General features: G+C 40.4%; 1 protein-coding gene across 2 annotated transcripts in view; it reads right to left on the reverse strand.

Moving 5' to 3' along the window:
- Positions 1–20,446, reverse strand: part of WDR70 (WD repeat domain 70) — a 213,030-nt gene that overhangs the window by 165,875 nt on the left and 26,709 nt on the right. For both annotated transcript variants that reach the window (XM_075184230.1, XM_075184229.1), the window contains 3 exons: positions 13,512–13,645; positions 8,448–8,601; positions 4,617–4,693 (listed from right to left, as the gene is read on the reverse strand). In XM_075184230.1, the coding sequence (XP_075040331.1) occupies positions 4,617–4,693; positions 8,448–8,601; positions 13,512–13,645 (365 nt within the window). The remainder of the gene's footprint in view (positions 1–4,616; positions 4,694–8,447; positions 8,602–13,511; positions 13,646–20,446) is intronic.

The raw sequence follows: 20,446 nt of genomic DNA on the forward strand, positions 1-20,446 counted from the left end.
TTAATCAACATATACCTAGCAACAGAATGACAATAAATGGGAAATTCCTTTTCAATTGTAAAAACAAACAAGTCCCCCACATCCCAAATAAGCAGGAAATCATTTGGAAAATACAAAACACAGAATGTTTAGCTGTATAAAGACGGTCACTCCCAGACTGACCTCAGCAAATTAGTGAGATTGACCAGAAAATGATCAGAATCAAACAGATTGGATTATTTTTGTCTATGTCTAGAAATTCAGTTGGCAGACGACCGCTATGGGTCTGTGTGACCACAATGACAGACCCCCTTGTGTACCAGCAGCTTGGGATGTGCACCAGTCGAATGTACTCATAGATGTGGTCAAGTTAGAAAGAGATTCTGTCCCTTCATGCTTGGGCTCATGTATAGGCATCTTAAAGGCACACCACCCTCAACATTTCTCTCCTTTCTGGTGAAAATACTGTAGTTTTAGGCTATGTCTTTGGATACAGACATTTCTATTCCGTGGGGGACACAAGGTTTAATTGCAGGCAGCATTGAGAGGTTCCTTCTGCTCACTCACACTTTCCTTTCCCTCCTATCCTACAGAATACACATTTCTTCATATGTCCATTAGACAAATCATATGTGACAGCTTAAATTTTTTTTTAAAAAAGGGGGTTAGTGTGACTGTAACGCATCCATCCTAACCAAGGTGACAGCCCAGGGCAAATTTAATACAATTAAAAGAGACATTTGTCCTGGGTCTGCCTTTAGACTTCTTAGTAATGAAGCCTTGATAGTAGAGACCTTATCTTAGACATCCGAAGGTAAATGTATCAATCTGCACATTCTACAAGTTGCCGATATTCGGCAACTTTGCAGGGCAGAGTTAAAACGGCAATGTCTTTACAGGCGCACATTTTTAAGATCTTTTCAGTGAAAAAATACAAACCCCATCTGAATAGTTTTCATTCAAACACTTACTTAGCCTAAAATTAGCTCAAGCTCTGAATCTAACCGAGCTTTAAATCACAACCTAATATTAGGCCAAGCTCTAGTCCAGTCTGTGATTCCCAAGTGGCATGGAGACCTCAGCCCACCAAGGTATTAAAGTGGCACTGCCTCAGCCAATTGAATGGTCCTGACTCATTCAGAGTACCAACAGTTTACCACGATCCACTATTTCTGACCTACGTCCCATAGGAGGTCAAGTGCTACAGTCTTGGGCAACACTAGTTCTCATCCTACCTATCTAATCGCTCTTTCAGTGTTAATTTCTCTGGGTCCACCCCTGCTCCGCTTCCTTTATCAGTTGGAGTACCACAAGGCTCAGTCCTAGGTCCTCTGCTATTCTCTATCTACACCACTTCTCTTGGAAAACTAATAAGCTCTTTTGGATTTCAGTATCATCTCTATGCGGTTGATACACAAATCTATTTATCCTCTCCTGATATCTCAGCATCTGTGTTGTCTTGCATTACTGACTGTCTTTCTGCCATTTCATCTTGGATGTCCTCTCGCCAACTCAAACTCAATCTTTCAAAAACAGAATTAATAATATCCATAGATTGCAAGCTTGCGAGCAGGGCTTTCTCACCTCTTTGCCTGATTTACCCAGTTTGTTTACTACTTTATTGTGTTTGTCCCCAATTGTAAAGCGCCACGGAATCTGCAGGCGCTATATAAATAAATATTGTTGTTGTTGATGATGATGATGATGATAATCGCTTACAAGTGAAAATATCATACTGTTCTCTTCTGTAATGGATTAAAATAAACTTACAGATTGGAACCTAGATGTGCATAGGAAAAACTATTACCCCTTGACCACAGCCTCATTTTTATAAGTGATTGTGTATGGAGCTAGTACTGTACAAATATAACACAAGATGTCAGATGCTTTGTGGTACTTAAAGGAAAAGAGCACTTACATTTTTCCAGCTATTCTGCACAGTAGCTGGGTTACACATTGTAACAAGGAGTTGTATACGGAGAAGTAACATTTAACTATTATTTGTTACCTGCTACAGTGGACCTGTCATCAGGGTGGGCGGGATCTGAAAGTGGACCTGACACCAGAGCGCCAAGCAGCGCCCCCATCCCTCACAGACATAGTGTCCTACCCCCCAATGATTTGTACCTCAGCATATGGGAAGGCGTGGGGGGCGACCTCTCCTTGCGTCTGGGAGAGGAACACTTGGCAGTGACACTGAAACGCAGCAGCCGACAGCTTAACAGAAGTTGCTGGCTGCTTCTCCTTCGTGTCAGCGGCCGGCGCTTCATGTTGAAGCACTGTGAGGACATTAAAACATTGAATGGGTGACATTATGTCATTCATTCACTGGTTTAAGCACCCTCTAACCATTGGCGCACTGGGTGACCGTGTAGGTTGGTCTACTGGTAGCGTCTGCCCTGCCTGACACCTAATCACAGAGGAAATAGTCAGTTTGTGGATTGAGGCATCTCATGTCTGAGCGACATCTTTAGTTCCTAGTGAATTAATAGGCTGGAGAGTGTTGGGGTATCTGCACAGACCAATATAAAGCCTCAAGTGTGTTTTATAATGATGTACAACCAACACTCCCGGCTAACTGTGAGCCATGCGATTGATGCTCAAATATATGCAATGTAAGACAATCACGGTACATTTGTACTTTGGACAGTGTCGGGAACAACAGTAATTTTTAAATGCATTTAGCAAATTTTAGGCATGGTGCTCCATAATTACAGAAAATCCCCAGTCCCGAGCATGCTGAATAACTGATCCAATATGGGAAATGTTACCATCCAACAGACCATCGCACACTAATTGATGTTAACTGTTTGTTAATGCTGGAATCCACCACCGTATAACACACTTACATTCCTACCTTTGTGCTTTCCATAGGTTTTATGTCAATAAAAACACTTGCTCAGACCTGTCTCCGCTATAAACTTCCCCACAACGGAGCTGTTAACCGCTAACAGAAAACAATTACAAGCTCTTTGAAAGCTGAAATATCCTGACAAGGAAGGGAAGAGAAAGCCACTATAAGTTATGGCACACGGGCAGGTTAGTGACCTTAATGAAAGATGTAAATGGCTTTGAGATGCACTTGAGTGACCCTGTGTCATGACCCTGTGTACGACACATCTTGATGACTCCTGAACCTTACACAGACAAGCAACCCCCCGTGTAAAAGCCTGCAACATTTTCCGTTAATGACCTGATGATCAGAAGCATGAAAGGTATTTAGGAAAGAATTAAGCCAAAGAAGAAAACTTGTAAAACAGTCATTTCAGACAAATAAACTGGAAGTAAACGAAACTCTGTATTCTAGTCTTTCAGATAAGACTGCTCCTTATTATAAAGGGAACATGTTTACATTTGTAAAAAAGAACTCAAGGTACCTTTTTGCAATACAAAGTTACAAATGTCAAGAGTGTGAAGGGGACAACTTTAACGGAGAGTTGAAAAGAAAGACTAAGACTTGGGGGCATATTTATTAAATTGCAGGTTTGCAGAAGTGGAGATGTTGCCTATAGCAACCAATCAGATTCTAGCTGTCATTTTGTACAATGTACTAATTAAATGACAGCTAGAATCTGATTGGTTGCTATAGGCAACATCTCCACTTTTTCAGACCTGCAGTTTAGTAAATTTACCTCTAAGTTTTCTTGAGGAAGTGGATGTTTATTCTGTATTTCTTACAATATTATATGCTCAAGTATCATACATTGTTCTAAATGTACCTATTGCCTACACATAGACAACACCCACTTTATTTAGCCCATCAAATCACTGGAAAAAAACTGATATCACGGAGGAACGTGACATTTCCACTATGTACCCTTGACTGGAAACGTCAATGGTAAAAAAATATTATTGTCAGGTGCCGTCCCCACTATTCTTCTGTGGAGCAGGGACGGTCACCTGGTAGTTCCGTCCGGGGCGACTGTTGCTAATCAACAGCGTCCCCGGCCGTCCTCGCGCCTTTGGGTGCTTGCACAGTAGCGCATTCCATTGCTAGGGAGACCACCTACTCCTTCCCCCAATCATATCTCTGCTGCCTCTATTTAAACTCTGCTTTGGCACCATTATGGTGCTAGAGTATCAGGTCTGCTGTCTCCAGCATTGTATATTTATATTATTGCTTCCTTGGTTTGATCCGGCTTCCTAGACTATTCTTCTGGATTGTGCCCATTCTGCCTTCTGTTGTGACCTCGGTTTCCTGACCATTCTCCTGCACTATTCTCGACCGCTCGTTGTGACCTTGGCTAGTCTGACCTTTCTTTGGATCTCCCTTCGGTACCGTCTCCTCCTGATTGGCTTGACTTGCACCTGACTTTTCTCTATAACTACACTGTTAGTGGTTCCTGCACATTCAAGAGTCTGACAATCGTACTAAAGAAAGACGATGTGTTATTGCGGTGTAAGCATTTCATATAAAAGTGACAACTGATCCCAGCTTATGTGAGCATAATACCAGCTTGATGAGAAATAACCAACACATTGAAGGCAGACAAGTCAACCCATGCCCTCCGAAACGGTTTCTTAGAACCTTCAGATGACCACAGAATAATGGGTCTCACAGAAAGAAGTGATAAAATAATAAATATAATAATTGTCACTCTGTAGCACAGGTGAATATAATGGTTCATTAGACTTACCCATCATTGGAACAAGTGAGAAACTCTTCCTTTATCTTTGGGTGCCAACACCCCCCATTAAGCATGGCAGTATGTCCCTGAAACAGATGAATAAAACATATTGAAATACTAGTAAATAAACAAGATCTGAATGTATTCTTGGCTAGGTACGTTATTCTTGGTAGAAGAAATGTTAATTCTATTGTGACTAATGCAATACAAGCCCTATGCTACCAATGTATGCGATAAGTGAAAGTTATACCGTCATTTAATGGGACATGATACTGATGAACTAGTGAATCCTGAAGATAAAGTGAATCTTGAATGGCTGGTCTTGCTAACCCCCTATTACTATTATTAGATCAGTTCCCACAATCCTCTATTTTTATTATCCGGCCCTGGCAGCAATATCAGCAGTGAAGCGGAGAAGTCATAACTTTGATGTGCTTAACAACCATTTGATGGATCTGCCCTCCAGCGTGCTGCCTGCTGTCCCATACACAATATAATAACTATTGTACAATATCACCTTTTTTTCATTCTTGTAAGTTCTTGGAACTTGGAAATATACTGCATGCATTTCCAAAATACACAAAGTAAGGTAAAGTAAATTAATCACATTCATATTTCTCCAATATACTGTGACATGACTGTCACCCTAGGTCACACCAGATCTATCTGTTGTTTTGGGAGCCTACGTCTCTTATCTGCCATATGAAAACTTTGTGCTGAGAACGAGAAACTTTTACTAATATTAGTTAAAAATAAAATTAAAAATTAAAAAGCAAAGCCTGCAGTACTAATCCTTCTACTGCAAGTAGCGCTTCTGGATGTATATTAAAAGGTTCCAGGAGCTTATTAAAGCTATCTGAGATGTTGTGACTGCCGGAATCCCCACAATAGTGGAGTTTCAGTTCTTAGAACACTGTTTGTAGCAGACACCTTGATAGAATGTACAGAAAGCATTTAAAAGAAAAGAAAAAAAAGTCTATAGAAATAAATAGCTCCAGTTGATAAATAACTGGAAAGTTTTGAAATTGTGCTTGTGGTCACTGCTGTGACATCGCAACCAATCAGCCTTTGTATTGGTACACACCGGAAAGTGTTCACCTAGGGAGAGGAGTGCAACCCGGTTAATTGTAGCTACAAAACACTGCAGGGTAAATTTACTAAAGTGTCTAAAAAAGAAAAGTGGAGGTGTTGCCCATAGCAACCAATCTGATTCTAGCTATCATTTATCTAGTACATTCTAAAAAATGATAGCTTGAATCTACTTTTCCTTTTTAGAAGGTTTGATAAATACCCCTTCATGTCTGACGTCTTTGCTTTGCAGTGATTGGCTCACACAGGGATGGGTCTTTCAAAAAAAAAAAAAAAAAAAAATTCAAATCCCTTTTAAAGAAAACATGGGGACACCAATCATAAAATAATAATAATAATAATAATAAAAAAACAAAAAACAAGAAACTCTGAAATTTAGTTATTGTTACAGGATTTCTCAGCTTTGTTGCATTTGTTCATTTTATTTATACATTGATATGTACTTTATATAGAAGTTTAAATGTTTCAAGTACATTCTAAATTCTCAACATTCTAACGAACATGTTTCTAGTCCCTGAACACGGCCACTAAGGATTAATCAGAGAAGACAAACAAAAGATTTTCTTTCTTTTGTCAGTGGAATTCCGGTATTGTATTGTTCTGGCTTTGTGTGATTAATATAATAATCAGAGAAACACATTTGTGCATAGCCCTGCACTTTATATCTGTATCCATAATCTATGACAGGGCTCGGAGAGTAAAAGAACCCTGGCATGATTCCCTCTCCTTACTTACTATTTCCATTCCTCTCCTGTTCACTTTTCTTTCTCCTCTAGAATTCAATGATAGAAACCTCTCAGGCTGCAGTAGACAAAACAATTCTAAATGTTTTTCCATTGGCCTTGAAATACTTCAACTCGCGCTAACACTAACAAAACTTCCTCTTCTCGCTAATCCAACCGCAGCCGTGATTGATTCTCTATTTCGCCGTCATACTGAAATCCAGGTAGCTCTCAGCACACCCTCATAACGAGGGCGTCACCCTCTCTTTCATCACAATCGCTAATCGACACAGACCATTTGCTGCCATAAAAATCAATCGTCTGCTTACACACATCACTTCCTTCCACACACTTGAAAGTATCAATCAGACAGAGCAGCAACAGCGAGGCTCACGCTCAACTAAATCATTCTCTGAACATTATACATGGTCTACTCCAACTTTTACTATCAAATAAGAATGTTAGATGCCAATAAGGATTTCAGTGGTTTTATAAAGGGTAAATAACTCCGAGGTCACTGCTAATATTCTTGTATATCCATTAGAAAGTGCATTATTCCTTACAACACATGAGTAGTAATTTTACGTGTTTCGGCATACTTACCTTTTTGTTTATTTTAGGTATATTTTCTATTTTTTGTTTTTAATGAGAAAAAAGAATGCTGTAATACAGTTGTATTATGCAATAGGTGTTACATGCTGGGTAGGGAGAACATACAAACTCCACACAGATAAGGCCATGGGCTGTGAGGCAGAAGTGCTAACCACTGAGCGACTCTCTAGCAGCACGATGGCTAAGTGGTTAGCACTTCTGCCTCACAGCACTGGGGTCATGAGTTCAATTCCCAACCATGGCCTTACCTGTGAGGAGTTTGTATGTTCTCCCTGTGTTTGTGTGTGTTTCCTCCGGGTACTCCGGTTTCCTCCCACACTCCAAAAACATACTGGTAGGTTAATTGGCTGCTATCAAATTGACCCTAGTCTGTGTCTGTGTCTGTGTGTGTGTTAGGGAATTTAGACTGTAAGCCCCAATGGGGCAGGGACTGATGTGAGTGAGTTCTTTGTACAGCGCTGCGGAATTAGTGGAGCTATATAAATAAATGGTAATAATAATAGCATGGATAGGGTATGTCAAAGTGAGAGATATTGCTATCCTGTCAGTCTCTGACATCCATAATCACCAATGAATAGGATATCTTTATGGGCAGCACAGTGTCACAGTTCTCTCTATGTTTGCTCCGGTTTCCTCCCACACTGTAAAAACGTGCCGGTAGGTTAGTTGGCTTCTGACACAACTAACCCTAGTGCATGTCTGTGCAGTAGCATTCATAGAGTGTAAGCCTCAGTGGGACTGGGACTGATGGGAGTAATAAAATATTCTCTGTAAAGCTCTGCGTATTAGATAGGCAGAATGTAATTAAATATTACTAAATATATTTCAGAGATGTTAATACCAGTGTTCACATCACTCCTTTATTATGTGAAATATCTGGATAGAAATATTTAAGATGCAGACATACTTCACTGTGAGTCCTGATATTAGGGGTATACCCCAAATGGAACAAGGTCTAGTGGCACAGGAGACTGGTTTTGGTTAAATAGAGACATGGCTTTTTGGATCAGAAACATGGTTATATGTGTCCTGACTTCTTCTCTTTAGATATTGAGGCAAAATATCTAGTGCTCATTTCTTCGTAGATTAGTGCAGCTTAGGAAGCCTTTAGCTCTACAGAGAAACCAAGTTCCAATAAGCCCACAGTTGGTGGGATCCATGAATCTGTCCTGTGCGCGGACAGTTTAAAATTTCCTTCTTACGTGGATAAAGAGAGCCAAGACTGGTGGGTGTCAATATGTGATGCCAACGCTGTAAATGTAGCCAGCCAACAAGGTTATAACTTGCAGAGAGTTGATTCAATGGAACAGTTGCCCTATACATTCTGAGTAACACCGTGACTAAGGAAACTAGTCTCTAACAAAGAATATAATGCAGATACAACTAACACGTAAAGCAAAAGTAAATGCTAAAGAACCTTGGTGTTGGCCATGTCCACAATGTACTGGTCGCCTTTGACGCACTCCATGACTGGGAAGCCGTCTCGGTCCAGCACTTTCGCCTGGGAGTTCCCCGCTACCACGAGAATGAGGTCGCCAGTGTTGCTGTACTGCAGAGACTTGATCTGATGACTGTGAAACAGAGAGGACACCTGTTACCATCCTATAACAATCTGCATGCTTTACCATTTTAAAGCTGCTCTACCACATACTTGATACATTTTACTAACCTTCGTAATCCCCTATCAGGAGCCACGGGGACTGCCCTATGCAGCTAATTTTCCCGAGACTCCCGAAACAGAAGCGGGAAATCAATTCCATTTGCTAATTTAAAAAGATGGCACAGTGTGAAATCAAAACCAGAAGCAGCAATTCTCCCCCTCACACCCATCCCCCCCTTTAACGACATTAACACTATTACAAAAGTTAAAAAAAAGTTTTCCTGTACAAGAACCTTAAAAAGGTCACCCACAATAGTATTGTTAGCCAATCGTATTGCTATAGTTCAAAACTGACTGATACCTTTTCCTCTAATCACTTAATTTTCATGACTCACATAGTATTACCAGGTGATTAGTGAGAACACCAAGTACTTGTTGTTTGCAGCACAGTAAAAAGTACTATGCCATTGAGAATCAGGGACAGAAGCCATTTATTCCAACAATTAAACACCAAAATGAAGTTTGTTCTACAAGATTTTATCCCACAAAATAAATAACACTACGGCCTTAATAAAGCTATGAAGAATATATTCCGATAAATCATATGCCAAATAAATGGTAAGAGCAATGCCCCCTTAAATAGCATAGATAACCCTGTCCAAAAAGTGTTAGGAACTGTATCAAGTACTGAGGAAAAACTGCACTATAACATGAAGGACTGGTAAGTCCAATATACAAGTTGTCTTATATAAAGGTAGCTACAACAATCACAATTATATATGTAAGAAACTTGTAGAGATTCAAAAAATATATGTCTGTGTGTCCACGCAAATGGTCAGATAAACCCCTCACTAGAACATCAGGAGCTGCTGCTGAACTATAACAGAAATAAATAAAAGGTGATTGAGTATTAATCTGTACATAAAACAGATCGTGCACAGAGCGGATCAGTCAGTGGTTCATACACTGTCAGAGACATTTTCAAAAGTACTTAGTACAAAAAGGTTTAAAAAGGGGAACAGAATCTCAAATAAATTAAATAATAATAAATAAATAAAAAGATTTCAATATTTCTATACAAAATGACTGGTTTAATCCTTTGATGCTGTGGGATAATGTCGATGGTTATAAAGTAGCTCTGGGAATGTTCGTATCTCCTTGAAGCTGCACTAATAACTTTGGAAAACATTTTACTAATGTCTCCCTCCCTCTAGCCCGATCCCGGGGCCACTTCCATGTAGTCGTATTTCCTGGGTTCCGCTTGCAGTAAGGAGGTGAGGACTAATCATAAGCCGTAGTCAAGAAACACCCCCCTCCTCCCTCTGTGCCACCATTTAAAGGTGGTGAACCAAACCAATATGTGGGTTCTGTATCACAGAACCAGAAGAGCCCTGGGAAAAGAGCGGCAAGTAGCGCCAGCTAGAAGGTGGGCGTCTTAGTTGAATATTTTACGTAGGTGGTAGTGCAGCTACAAAATTAGACTCTTACTGCATTATTTATTGTGGAGGGTCCCAGAGTTTCTTCTAGCCCATATCTCATTGGAATTTTTATTGGTTTATTGGGCAGCACGGTGGCTCAGTGGTTAGCACTTCTGCCTCACAGCACTGAGTAGGATTCCCGACCATGGCCTTATCTGTGTGGAGTTTGTATGTTCTCCCCGTGTTTGTGCAGGTTTCCTCAGGGTGCTCCAGTTTACTCCCACACTCCAAAAACATACTAGTAGGTTAATTGGCTGCTATCAAATTGACCTTGGTGTCTCTTGGTCTGTGTGTGTCTATGTTATGGAATTTAGACTGTAAGCTCCAATGGTGCAGGGACTGATGTGAGTTCTCTGTACAGCGCTGCAGAATTAGTGGCGCTATATAAATAGCAGCAGCTGATGATGATGATTGGTTTCTACCTAATTCTAACAGATGAACATATCAGATAGGGGCAACGCTCCCCTTCACCCCAACAAGCAATTCCGTGAGAGTTTCATGCAGCGAACCCCCCGCAGCTCAAGTTACAACCACTCCTGAAACACATCCTGTCCAGGTGTTGACATCTAGGAGAAGGTTCAAAGACGCGCTGTTGTTACACAATGTCAACACCGGTACATGGACCATTGCAGAACAGATGTGGTGAGTTCTCCAAAGTTCTTGGTATTCCAAAGCTCTTGGCAAATAACAGACAAGATTCTGATGGTTGGGGGAAAGGCGGTGCTACATTTTGATAAAGATACCATTCAAATTCTAAAACGCTAAATGCAACTATGTACTTTCTACAGAAAATGTATCTCTACACATTTTCTTAATAATAAACCAGAAGGAATTAACACATCATAGCCAACAACTCGCATTTAACAATGGGCACAAGCAGGCAGGCAGGGGGTTGTATTTGTTCTACGCGCTGGAATGTCAAGGCAGAAAGCCAATGGCTTACCCAGTATAAGGGAAATGTTAGTATTTTATCATTAAACAACCGCAGCCTATTGTAAACTGCCATTGGTCCAAGTAGCAGAAGGCTGTGAATGGTATGCGATACGGTCACAGCAGTCAAGCAAACAGAATGTTCTTGAAAACGAATACTTTAAATAGCATGGCAGCGATCTCACCGGCCAGACTCGGTTCAAATATTCCCGTAAGTGAGGATACTGGCAGGACTGTCCGTTGATACAACTGGTTTACGCTAATTTATCACATGCTGCGAATGTTCTGTTAATGTTTCTCTATCAGGGTACAGCGTGCTGCTTGTTGTGTACGCTGGATCAGGCAGAATTATAATGAAAATAATCTCTTGCACTTCAAAATATATCCCAAAGTTGAATAGTGTTTAAAAACGAACAACACGTTGGTGTATTAAAGAGCCGCTGCTTGACCGTATAGTTGGAGCACAATCATGGCATTAGTAGTACACGAACCAGCGCCTTGAGTAGTACATCTGCTTATAAGTAAATGTCTGCTTATATGTTCAGCTCTACATAAAAAGGTAGGTGCTTTACAAATATGCATAGTAGCAATATATTCCAGCATGTTACTGCTGTAACATTTTTTTCCTGAATAATTGCTATGCTATTATGTTCGCACTGTAAGCGGCAATTGTAGATAGATGAAGCAGAAAAAAATGTAAACACCAATTTTGTGAAGCCATTAATCTTGGAGCGCAAGCAGGGAGATCCGAAGTATGAGCCTAATTAATAACAAGCTGAGACTACTAAATAGATATTAATTTATACAGTCTTGTGTTACACGCTTTGACACCCAGAGACCTCAAAATTATTCTATAAATCATTACATTGTCTGAAATCCAATACTCGCAAGGCATGCTACGTCATGAGAGCTGAAATGTTATTACTTTAACTAAGTCCATTTCGTAAGCAGAGCGCTTCTATGAAATGTGTATAATAGAACACACAATAGCAATAACAAACCCTCTCTAGTGCTACTTTATTGCAGCAAAAAAACCTGTTTTGGAAAGGTAATTGCAACTGAACAGTTCTTCAATCCCAAAAAATTGTCGGAACCATAAAAAGCTTCCTCTATTTAGAAAAGAGTTCTGGGTAATGCTATTTATTGACGCCTCAATTAATCTGAACAAGGACGAATCAGGTTTTCTGTAGGTGGCTACAACTGAGAATTCTGCATTTTATTATTAGAAGCGCCGTCACGGGGTGGGTGGCTAATCATACATTTGCAAATGTGTGTAACTGAGAATTCTGCATTTTAATGTACAAGCAGTGTTGGGGGGGGGGGGGGGGGGGGAGGGGGGGGGGGGTTCTATATTTTTTTGCCTTTCTGTATAACCCCACCCTTCCAAGCACCTGCTGTGAACCTATACATTGATTGAGCATCTTCTCTTTCTATATAGGGCTAGTATCATGCGCTAAATACTCAGGTGGTTGCAACATTCATAGAATGGAATGCTTTGAACAAGGCAATACCCAGAAGTCTATTCTCCTGAATAGGAGAGGCTAATTTGCATATTGTTCCTACCATCTAACTCCCATTGTCCTATAGATTGTAAGCTTGCGAGCAGGGTTCTCTTACCTCTCTGTCTGTATGTATTACCCAATATTGTCTTATTAATGTTTGTTCCCAATTGTAAAGCGCTACGGAATTTGCTGGCTCCATATAAATTGATGATGATGATGATTATGATGAAGGCTGTGTAATTTAAAAAGGATAAAAGTAGATATGATGCCCAGAATATCTGCAAATTATCAGGGATGCAAGATCCTTTCTTGGGCTATTTACCTTACATCCCTTGGGCTTCAAACATGCTGTGCTAATTATTAACTTTTGTGTAGTTAATATAAGTCGAACAGGCTTGATATTTTGGAGAATGGGCACTGAAATAACATTAATGTCTGATCAAAATATGATCAGAAATTTTTTGATGGAGCAGAACGGGAAATGTGGTTGGTCATTGATTCCACCAGAGAGTGTATGAGCGGATTTTACTACTTCAAAGTATGTGATTCTGGTCATTCTGCGTAGCCACTAATCTATCAGTTCTTTACAATCTGAAGCTCCACATATGTGAACCAAGTAATCAAATATCTGGTTGTTCAGCATTCTGGCAAGATTGGATCTCACCTCAACTAATGGATGTTAAGGCGAGATCCAATCTTGCCATAAAATTACACAACCAACAGTAATAAGGAAAAATAACACCATACTTTTTTTTTTTAATAGAAAAGATCCAGAAACTATTTTATAATATTACAGATTGAGATATTTTCCCCCAAAATCACAAGAATATATTAAATTCCATGTTTGCGATTAGGAATGCTATCAACAATACTCCAAAGGACAACCAAACACGCATCCAGCTACGATCTGCAGACTTCGCTCAATTGCCCAATCATTTCCGCTCACATGGGAAGGTTAAACGCGCACTTACCATTCACATGGTTGATGTGACCTGAATGCTTGCAGGGACGCATCCATTCCTGCAAAATCCCAAAACCTGACGTCATAGTCAAAGCCCCCGGTCACAAGGCGTGCACCAGAGGGGTCCAACCCTAAGGCAGATACCTAGAACAAAAGACACAGATTATTCACAACAACATTATAACGGCATAAGTTCATCACATGAGTATTATAATAAAAAATACGCATTTTGAAAATAATATCAGAATATCAGATTGATTAGAGATGAAGTGAGAAGCGTTAATCTGTCATTGTAGCTGTGCGCTTCATTAACCTGTCAGTCAATGAAATTTGTGCTATGAAGAACAGCAAACCACACACAATAGTCCCGCCATGATGTTACTGACAAGAAGCACTTGTAAAGACCTCGTTCTCAGATGTATCATTGAGTCATGAACCCTCTGTGCTCCACAATGTTCATTTTGATTTCACAATAGCCGAGATGGAAGTAAGAGATGAATGAGGAAGAAAGAGAGACAAACGAATGATGACAGAGAGAAGTGACAGAAGAGTAAGGAAAGGAAGAGAGGGAGAGATAATGAGAGTGGATGATTGAGAGAAATAAATGATTGAAAGAAGTAATAGATGAGTCAGAAGAGAGAGAGAGATATGAATGATGATCGAGAGAAGAAATGAGGAGAGGAAGATATCAATGGTTATTCAGGGAAGTAAGAGATGATTGACGAGAGACTAAGAGAGAAGATGATTGAAAGAAGAGATGAGTGAGGAAAGAGAGATAAATGAATGATAATTGAGAGAAGAGACAAGTGATGATGGAAAGCAAGAGACATGTGAGAGAAGAAAACAGAATGAGGAATAAAAACAAAGAGAGAGAGAGAGAGAGAGAAAGAACATAGAGAACAAAGAAAGAGAAAACAAAAAACGAGAGAGAGAGAGAGAGAGAGAGAACAAAGAGAGATAGAAAGAGAGAACAGAGAGAGAGAACAAATAAAGAGAGAGAGAACACTGTGGTGAAACGAGGTATTACTATCACCCTAACCAGCCTGTCCCTCGTTTCTCACAAAATGTGGATTATTGCATGTACTTTTTATAGCCCTTGCTTTTGTTCCCCAGCTCAACAAAGTACAACTGCAGTGTCTAATTACATGTGGATAAGGAGACATTGAAGCTCATTGTAAATATGTATATTGCTTATTGTATATTGTTGATGTGGCAGTGAGGTTGTTATTAATTGTCCTTAAAGTGAAGCCTGGGGGGTTATGGGTAAGGATCAGATTGCAGGATACAGGTGAGGGGGAAGGCCAATTAGTATCCATTGTTCTCCACAAGACTAGTCCAGACATGCAACCTAGCAGGGGAGTTTCTGTGAAAGTACAGCTCATCTCCACTCCTCTCTCCAGCCCCCTAGCCCAAGACTCACCAATGTTTAACAAGGAGAGGCCCAGGGGTTTGCCCAGGGAGTGGAAAGCACTGTGGAAATTTGACCCGAGATATAAGGAGCCACTCCAGGGGGCGGGGGGGTGATGTTCATTCGGTGGATTTGATCCTGGAAAGTGCTGGCTTTAGAGTTGCTGCTCTCTCCCAGAGACTACATATGCAGCCGGGAGATCCATGGCTTTGGATTCTTCAATTCAGAACAGCCAGGTCACTGTAACTCCTTAAGCTAGTGGGGTAAGGGACAGATGATGTGGTAAACCTGCCTGGCATTTATTTACTGTGTGTACATAATATCTTAGTGTTGCTTTTAATACAATAAATGTACTGTTGCACTTTTTCTAACTGCATTTGCCTGTGACTAATAAAAACCCTAGAAGGTACTGGGTAGGCTTCCCTGGCATAGGAAGGCACCCGTGGGTGGCCAGCCAGAGCGAAGTGGGTATAAATGTGCCAGAAAACCCAGTAACTTCACAATAACGAACAAAGAGAGAGAAAGAGCGCAAAGAGAGTAGAGAGAGAGAAAGAACAAAAACAAATAGAACAAGGAGGGAGAAAAATAAGAGCGAGCGAAAGAGAGAGAGAGAACAAAGAGGAAAATGGAGAAAGAAACGACGAGTGGAAAAAGGGGGATGGGAGAGAGAGGGGGAGTGAATGAGGGAGAAAACAAAGAACAAAAATGAAGAGAGAAATGAAGAGCAAGAGAGAAAGAGAACAAAGAGAGAAAGCGAGAACAAAGAGAAACAAATGGAGAGAGGAACGAAGAGTGGAAAAGAGAGAGAGAGAACAAAGAGAGAGAGAACAGAGAGAACAAAGAAAACAGAGAGAGAAACGAAGAGTTGAAAATAGAGCGAGAGAGAGCGAGAGAACGTGTAGAGAGAGAGAGAGATAACAAAGAGAGAGAGAGAGAACAAAGAGAGAGAGAGAGAGAGAGAGAGAACAAAGAAAGAGAGAGAGAGAGAGAGAGAAGAGAGAACATTTGAGGGGAGAAAGATGCCCACTTCAGGATCTTGCCAGAGGTTAACTTATAAACTCCACTGATTTGCACCTTACAGCACTGTAAAGAATAAACACACTGTGAGATGATAGTATGGTGATATTATCTAGTCAGCAGTCAGACTGTCTAACCTTTGTTCTTCTCTACAATGGGGATGAATCCAAACATTTCAAGTGCACCATTTAGCTCAGTTAATAACAAACCATTTGGGTGGGCTACTAACATCCAAACTCTTTAACCTGCACAAGAGCAAAAGCTAAGAAACCATATCATTATGTATTATAAACAGGGAAATAATTGAAATAAGCAGTTATCGCCCCCCCGGAATACCTTAAGCTGGAACATTTTCAAACAGAATTATACATTCTGTACCATCAACTGACAGATTGAGCTCTACAGATAAAACTAGTTGGATGTCCTCGCATGCAGGGGATGGCAGATATGGACATTCATGAAAAATAACGATAGCAGATGAGAGCACACAATATATATAAAAAGACTTAGGGCTAGATTTACTAAGCTGCCGGTTTGAAAAAGTGGGGATGTTGCCTATAGCAACCAATCAGATTCTAGCTATCATTTTGCAAAAGGTACTAAATAAATGAAAGCTAGAATCTGATTGGTTGCTATAGGCAACAACCCCACTTTTTCAAACCCGCAGCTTAGTAAATCTAGCCCTTAGGGTATATATACTAAACTGCGGGTTTGAAAAAGTGGAGATGTTGCCTATAGCGGCCAATCAGATTCTAGCTGCCATTTTGTGGAATGTGCTAAATAAATGACAGCTAGAATCTGATTGGTTGCTATAGACAACATCTCCACTTTTTCAGACCCACAGTTTAGTAAATATACCTCTTAGTAATTAACGATTATTTACATCCATTCTTGAACACTAGAGGGCACTCATCACCTATACACAGTGGGGCAGCCATGTAGGGCCTCCAAGAAGAATTTTGGGCCCTGGTAGAGTAACTTCTTGGGGCCCCTTCCATAGATGCTCAAGGGTCGTGGCCATAACAGGCTGGTGGTTGCTCCCACTACACAGACAGGTCTGAGCCACCAGGCAGACCCAGGCTGGAACAATCTCCTGGCACCCCTGCAGCCATGTTATGGGCTGAACCAATGTCCATAAGAATGCAGGAAGCAGTCAGCATTATGGAGCCACAAAGGCGGCATCCCCATAAATTTTAGTGCGACCCACAAAATAGTTTCCTCCAATGTTGATCGACAATGAGTGCATCATAACATGCTGTAAAGCTGCTGTACTATTATGCTAAATACATATCTGAACTAGCTGGGAGGTGAAGGTTTGCATTAAAGAGGACAGATCCATAGGGTACGCTTCCTGAGGCAGAAATTGTAAGTGATAATTTAGCAGGAGACAAACGTGGTATTAACCCTTTAACTTCCACCCCCCGAATGTCCCGCACATTGTGCATTGTACAATACACAAGTAATTCCTTGTGATACTTTTGATTTCCGAAGCATCAGCCTACCACAAATATACATCTTTGTTTTTATTCCAGGTCGATTGTAATAATCACATGGTAACCCATTTCGCGAGCAGACCTTTCCGTATCGTAATGTGCTTTTGGGTGGGTCACCCTCTTAGTTGGGCGAGCGGAATCGGACCTTTTGTGTGCTCAAGGATCAAAGACCTTTATTGACAGCTCAGAGTATATTGTGGGTTACATCATTAGATTGTAAGCTCTCTCGAGCAAGCCCCTCCTCCCAGTTCTCTCCTACTCGTCTGCTGGTATTACCTTGTGTCATGTTTTATGTACACTCTGTGGCGTCCTGCAAATAAATGTTTATTAATAATAATGTGCATGTACAGGACGAAAAAGGGATACCGCTCTCTCACTAGAGCACTATTTAAAGCGCTACGGTATTTTCTGGTGCTATATAAATAAATGTTATTGATGATGATGATGATGATTTATTGTATGATAATAATGATTAACTTGCCCTGATATAAGATATCTGAATCTTCAGGTCAACCTCGCGCACCAGCAGTCCTGTCATTGGGAAGTTAGGAAGCCTGGTTGTACCAATAAATGGGAGCTTGCGTTCAATGACTCATAACTGCTATGTGCTTTTGAAATGGAGCTGAGAAAACACAGAGGGATATGAAGGGTCTTTAGCTTTTACTCTCCCATCCATGAATAGAACCCTCTATGTGTCACCTCTTTATCTGCCACTAAGAGCAGGCACATTAATCACCGGACTCTGTCCAGCAGAATAACCCTGACCACTTTCAAAGATCTCCTAGAAGAGGTCAAAGTTTTCAAGAACAAGATTTAGGAGTTGATAGGGAGACTCACAGCTTGAGACCGCAGAGCTCTGTTAACCCATGTCTTGCTTCAATGAGTAAGTGCGATAATCCAAGGGCAATTTAAATCCCAAGTGTGTGTCCTTTGTACTCATCTACTGGTAGGAGTACAAGGGTCATTCACCGGAGATATTATAGTTTCTCCACCTCACAGGCTATGCAGTTGCGCATTTCTACAAATCCATGTAAAACACCGGCAATAATAAGGACATCTCAACATCTATAAACACATGAGCTTAAAAAATGGACTTTTAGTTCGGAATTATTACAATTTAATAGTTAATAAAAGTAGCATATCAAAAATAAAAACGCTGACGTTTTAAAATATAAGCTCATATTTTAGGGGCTAACACACATTACAATGTAAATGTAAGGTCCACTATGAGATTAGAGCCTGATTAAGGAAAAAGGAAGGCTTGGCCTAGGACCCGTTAGATGGTGTGTGGAGAAGGTGACCACAGAAGGCCCAGTGCATTAGTAAAGCCAAGACACACTCTATCCTCCTACTTACAGAGATCACTTTATTTATTGTTTGTATTATGACACCCATTATGTACCAACTAACAGCCAGCAGCCAGTTTCTGATTCCCGCCAGCATAGACCAAAGTGATATCAGGGCAACCTGAACATCACGCCGACATCTAAGCCGCTCCTGGATTGCAGACAAGTCAGACGACGCAGGAGTCAGAAGCTGCTCCGCGGACTGTACTCAATATAGATGTGCTCAGCTGCCCTGTACATCCTCCCGGCCAGCCATCTGTGACCATACCACCAATAACTGGCACACAGTAAGTTAGGATTGTATTGTGTGACACCCCTATGTAGTGTTAGGGTGTGTATGCAGGAGTGTCAATGCATATGTCCTGTCTATGGGTGGTCTGAACGTTCTTTCTTCTATAGTAACACAGTGCCTCCATCTTGGTTAAATCACACCCGGGGCTTGATTTACTAAAGTGCAGGTTTGGAAAAGTGGAGATGTTGCCCTATAGCAACAAATCAGATTCTAGCTTGCATTTATTTAGTGCATTCTACAACATGACAGCTAGAATCTGATTGGTTGCTATAGGCAACATCTCCACTTTTTCGAACCCGCAGTTTAGTAAATATACCCCCAGGGCTTTTGTTGGGTAGGGTCTCGGATTAAGTAACACCAGAGGGAGACTAAGTAACCCCTTTGCCTCCTGTTTCTGGACCCTAAAATGTAATCACGCTGAACTGAATTTAGAAGCATTTATTTATTTTTAGGTACATTTATTGCTGAGGCGAAAGCTTCAAAAAGGGTTTTTTGAATTTTATATAAAGTTATATTATTATAGGGTGAACAATACAATTGCATAAATTTAACAAAATGTACACTACAACATTTGGTATATAACTCCTGAAACAGAACTCTCTGACCTATTATAAAGTAGAGGTGCCTCTATAACCTGGTATATAATAAGTATAAATATAATACTTGGTAGACTAAAATATTGATATAAAACTCTACTCAGATATCTGTCGGAATATATATATATATATATATATATATACACATAGGTATATATACCATAGTATATACAATCTTTAGCATGGCTATTTCGAGTGGGTTGATGTTATTTAAGTGGTACAGAACTGGAGTGGGTGTGGTATAAATAGCACAAGGGAAAATCTGGAAAGAGTGTGAGTGAACAATGAGAGACCCTAGAAAGAATATAGAAGTAGCAAGTGTATAAGATCAGCTTTAATACGTTCATATTTCAGGAGATTTGGCATGGTGTACCGTTCAAATATGGAGCATGGAAATTAATACTAATCATGATTATTATGCCATAATATACTCTTACAAGGGTACAGTATTCCATAAACATTGTATGTAACCTTGTTTTCCACCTGACTCCAAACGACTGTCTTCCGTCCATTTTAGACTCAAGAAAACATCATAACACCAGTCCTAGACATATCAGCACGTCAGAGAAATCTACGCAGCCTTTTGGGTTTTTTTTAAGAACAGGGAAAAGATGGATATGTAAAAAAAATCCCATAATGTTTAGGCTACAAGTCTCCTGGGACTTGTTAAGTTTAATTCTAAGCTTTCATGAGACATGTCCCCCTTAAGTGCTGTCTTTGTGTGGTGGGCACCGTGGAACCAGCCCCCAGTCCTGAATATACAATAACATTAAACTGAAGACATCGTACTTAC

Source organism: Mixophyes fleayi, chromosome 1, assembly GCF_038048845.1.
Source record: "Mixophyes fleayi isolate aMixFle1 chromosome 1, aMixFle1.hap1, whole genome shotgun sequence".
Lineage (NCBI taxonomy): Eukaryota > Metazoa > Chordata > Amphibia > Anura > Limnodynastidae > Mixophyes > Mixophyes fleayi.